Genomic DNA, 4,499 nt, shown 5'->3' with positions numbered 1-4,499 from the left:
CCTGCTGCCACCTCACAGGCGAAGAGGATCACCAAACATGTGAAGAACTGAGCAAGAAAAAGAGATAAACTGTGTGATGAAGAAAGAAATACTGGAATAAGAAGAACGTTTAAGGTAAGGCTGTGTGTAGAACAAAAGATGAAACAACTCTTCAAATCACTTTTTCATGTTAAACACAGAGCTTAGTTAAAAAAACAAACAAACATGCCTAACACCCATAGATTCCACATGGATATTAGCTTTAGCGAATTAGCTTTCTGGGCTGGCCTACAAATTGACATCATGATGACTACTCTTGTGAAAAAAAGTATGCTTAATTGTGTTGAATTTGCAGTTTAGGTGTACATTAAAACTTTTAAGTAAGTTTTTAAAAACTGTACTTGCAGATAAGATAATATTAATGAAATAAAAAGCCACTAGGTGTGCTTACACTTTCAAAGTTAATATACTTTATATGTGTCAGTTCAGAAATGTACAACTTCATCATTACATGTGTAATTACAAAACTATTTATAATTACAAATACAATTAAATATTTGACATACAAGTTTCAATAGGAATTGTTTTAATACCATTAGTAAAGTATGTAGTGTTTACCATAATGTTTGTCAGTACGTTCGGCAGTACACTTTAACCATATTTTAAAGACAATAGAAGTGCTTATAAAAATGTCATATAATGATGCATTTAAGTCCTACTTACGTGGTCAAAAAATATCACTCTAAAGTTCAGCTAATTGCACTGCAAACAATAATACATTTTCAATTGCAACAGACATGCAGCTAAGTGCCTAAAAACATTACATTATTTCACGGTGAAGTAAATTATTTCTGTAATAAATACTTAAAAGTATGCTAAACTGTTCTTTTTCACAAGGGTATTGTCTCCTACTAATAGAATCTGGTTGAATTATTAAACAATTAATGCATAAATCAATGTTTATTAATCTTTCTGGATGAATTTTAACTTCTGAGAAAATAACACATGCCAGTTTGTAAATAATACATTCTATTATAGTCAAAAACGGCATCATCATCATCATCAAATGCTACTGGCTAAAGTAAAACAACACCTATAATTTTTAACCATAAGTAAAGTGTAGTTTAGTTCTTGTAAAGCTCTTTTGAAGTTGAATTGTAAATCTCTTCAAGGCATGCAGCATGAATAGTGTGAGTTGAGTAAAAACCCACCGTTCCTAAGAGACACTGAGATTCTTGAATAGCTCCATAACAACCAAGGAACCCCACAAACATCATTACAGCCCCAATCGCTATGAGAACATACACACCTGAAAAAGCAACAGAGACAATGCATGAATGAGCTTAACATCATAATCACAGATTCATATCAATTGCACATGTTCATACAGTTTCTATAGCCCTCATTCCTCATTTTTATGAAGGCGTTGAGATTTGTAGAAATTACCTGGTAACTGCAGTTAATGCAGTATGTTGCCACTAGATGGCATGTGTGCAGCAGTGTTAAACATTACCACACATTTGAACCCTCTCAGTATATATTTGAGTGTATCTGAAACTACAGTCATCAATCAGTCATAATGATAGATTAATAAATTAAATTATTGATAAATAAAATAATGCACTGAATAAATTAGAAGTAACTGTGCTATTTTTCGTCTTACATTGTATTGCAACTCAAATCTGAGCTGGTTAACTCTGCTCCTCTCTTTGCTCATTTTGTTGTTGGCAGTGAAATTCAGAAAAAAAATACAAATTGGAAAAAAGCTAATGTGGATTTTCCTTTTTGATTTACGATAGCAGTAGCTTTAAATGCAGCAAAAGTCAGAGAGAGAGAGAGGGGTAAAAGAGCACTTCACCATACAAACTATAAACAGGCATGGGAAGATCTAGTCCAAACAGGAACCCTCTACATAACAGAGCCAAATTTGTCCTCTGTTCTCCATCAGAGTCCCACAACAGCATCTGAAAACAAACCTAACACCTAACACCTCTCTAACGCCATCTGCTTTTCAGCTTCCCTGTAAATTCACTGCAAATTTATTATTATTGTTCATACTAAAGTTTTTGTTGTTGTTGTTGTTGTTTGTTAGTTTGTTCTAAACCCATAAAGTATAAACTTTAGTTTGTGCTGCAAACATAGTGACTGATAAAACATGCAGAAAAAATACAATACACTTACATTAAGAGAATTGGCTATTTTGAACTTCATTCACCCACAACACCCTAACAACTCAGCAACCACTCTGAACACCCTAACAACCATATAGCAATGCACTAAAAGAACAATTTCTAAAAAGAATATTCTAGTAGCTGCACAGCAACACGCAACATCCATACAGACCACTGTTTATTGTTCAAAAGAACACATTTCACATTTTTAAAAAGTACTTATATAGAAATGATAAACTTAAAAAAAAAAAAAGTGCATAATGGATTTAATGTTTTCATACACTTAACTGTATGTTAACTGCAATTTAATTAATATTTATTATAGTTTAAATGTATATTAGGTAGGACTTAAAGGGATAGTTCACCCAAAAAAGAAAATGCTGTCATCATTTACTCACCCTCCACTTGTTCCAAACTTATTTTCTTCTGCTGAACGCAAAAGAAAATATTTTGAAGAATGTTGGTTGATGGTAGCCATTGACTTCCACAGTATTTTTTGTAAGTCATCATGACTGGTGAACTATCCCTTTAAGAAGATTATTATATGTAATTTCATAATTATGTACTGACAAGCATTTATGATAAACTAAAATATATGTCAGTGTCCTTTCTATTGAAACTTGTTTGTCATGTATTTATATATTTCTGTACTTACACATTTGTAATGAAGTTGCAATTAAGTCAAATTTAAGTTAAATTTAATATATTGAAAATATATTAAATTTAAATGTAAGTGTGCATTCAATGCAATTAAGCACACTTCTTTTTAGCTTGGGTTGTTTTAAATGAAGGTGTGCTTAACTTACTGATGCAACTGGGGTTACATAAGATAAAAAAGTTAAGTATATGATGTATATACTTGTATCATATATCCTCAAGTATATTATGTGTATCCTCTTTCAGATATATGTCTCCTTGCGCAAAATACACAGCTATCCCTGCTGCACAAGCTCCACTCTCTGTTTAAAAACTTATATTTAGGAATCTGTAAGTATTCTCCAGCCAGATTCCTCTCTAAGCTATAATGATTTGCTGGAGCGGCCGGGCTTGAACATATTTTTAGGGTTGTCTAACCAGCACTTGAGCGAGCCCAAGCACTGCTCATTCTAATTTGTGGTGTAACGGGCATGAGCTGGGCTTTTTCAATTAAACACAGATGTTCAGTAGCAGTGGGAGGGGAACGCTTCATCTCTCTCTTCTTTCTCTGGGTGGGCCAGACCAACAACCCCAATTTCTTTAATCAGAAAAGGTTGTTGCTGCTATAAAAAGAAACAGGCGGAGCTCTGGTTCCTCCATGTACTTATACTGAGTGGAGAGAGACAACCCAATGCTTTCTACAAAAATGAATGGGTGCTAACTCTACACTAGTGCCCACAACATGCTGCCCTTCTGCCACTGAACTCTCTGCATACATCTGCTGTGGTTAAGTGTGTAAACTTGAGTGTGTGTGTGTGTGTGTGTGTGTGTGTGTGTGTGCAAACACATGGGTGGAGTATGAACACGCCCTGTGGTAACTTTAGTCTTTCCCTGGTTCTTTTAAAACAACCTGTGGGAGTGTCTGGAGAATCACTGACTTCATGTGAAAGCAGCAGAATGCAGTGTTATTAAAGAAAATACAAGAACGACAACATGACTCCATCTGACTACATGACAAACAGGATCAAAGCTCTTATGCAATGATACTGTGCTGCTGCCATCATAGTTGTTTAAATATACTTGTACACACACACGACACACACATGTTGGGTTCCCATGTTTTATGGGGACATTCAATAGACGTAATGGTTTTTATACTGTACCCCTATCAGTCTATCCCCTTACCCTAAACCTACCCCTAAAAATGCATTTTTAGATTTTCAAAAAACCTCATTCTGTATGATTTATAAGCTGTTTTCCTCATGGGGACCAAAAAAATGTTCCCACAATGTAGGAAATAGGTAGACACACACACACACACACACAGTTTACCAGTACTTAGCTATCTGTGGGAGCTCTCCATAGGTGTAATGGTTTTTATACTGTACAAACTGTATATTCTATCGCCCTACACCTAAACCTACCCCTTACAGAAAACTTTCTGCATTTTTACAATTAAAAAAAAAAACTTTGTTTACTTTATTTTTATTCCAGTTTTACAAATGAGGACATCCCCAAATGGAGGTTTTTGGTGATTTTGTCAGGTTTAGCTCACTTTTGGGTACAAATTTGTCCCCAAAATATGGTTAAGTAGGTACACGCACGCACACACACACATACACACACACACACACCATGAGCAAAACTCCGCATTTGAACAGTCAATAGCAAATACTTAAACTAATAACAAAACAGTAGCTGATTCAGAAGCGC

The 4,499-nt window shown here is 34.7% G+C and overlaps 1 protein-coding gene across 1 annotated transcript in view; it reads right to left on the bottom strand.

Annotated features, from left to right (window-relative positions):
• The window catches only part of LOC107691158 (CD81 antigen-like), a 13,087-nt gene that overhangs the window by 5,244 nt on the left and 3,344 nt on the right, over positions 1-4,499 (bottom strand). The window contains exon 3 of the mRNA XM_016489641.1: positions 1,191-1,288. Coding sequence (XP_016345127.1) covers positions 1,191-1,288 — 98 coding nt within the window. The remainder of the gene's footprint in view (positions 1-1,190; positions 1,289-4,499) is intronic.

The sequence above is a fragment of the Sinocyclocheilus anshuiensis genome, unplaced genomic scaffold, assembly GCF_001515605.1.
Source record: "Sinocyclocheilus anshuiensis isolate Anshui unplaced genomic scaffold, SAMN03320099.WGS_v1.1 scaffold2, whole genome shotgun sequence".
In the NCBI taxonomy this organism is placed as follows: domain Eukaryota; kingdom Metazoa; phylum Chordata; class Actinopteri; order Cypriniformes; family Cyprinidae; genus Sinocyclocheilus; species Sinocyclocheilus anshuiensis.
Note: the sequence above shows the minus strand (reverse complement) of the source record. Positions and strands in the feature narration are given on the sequence as shown.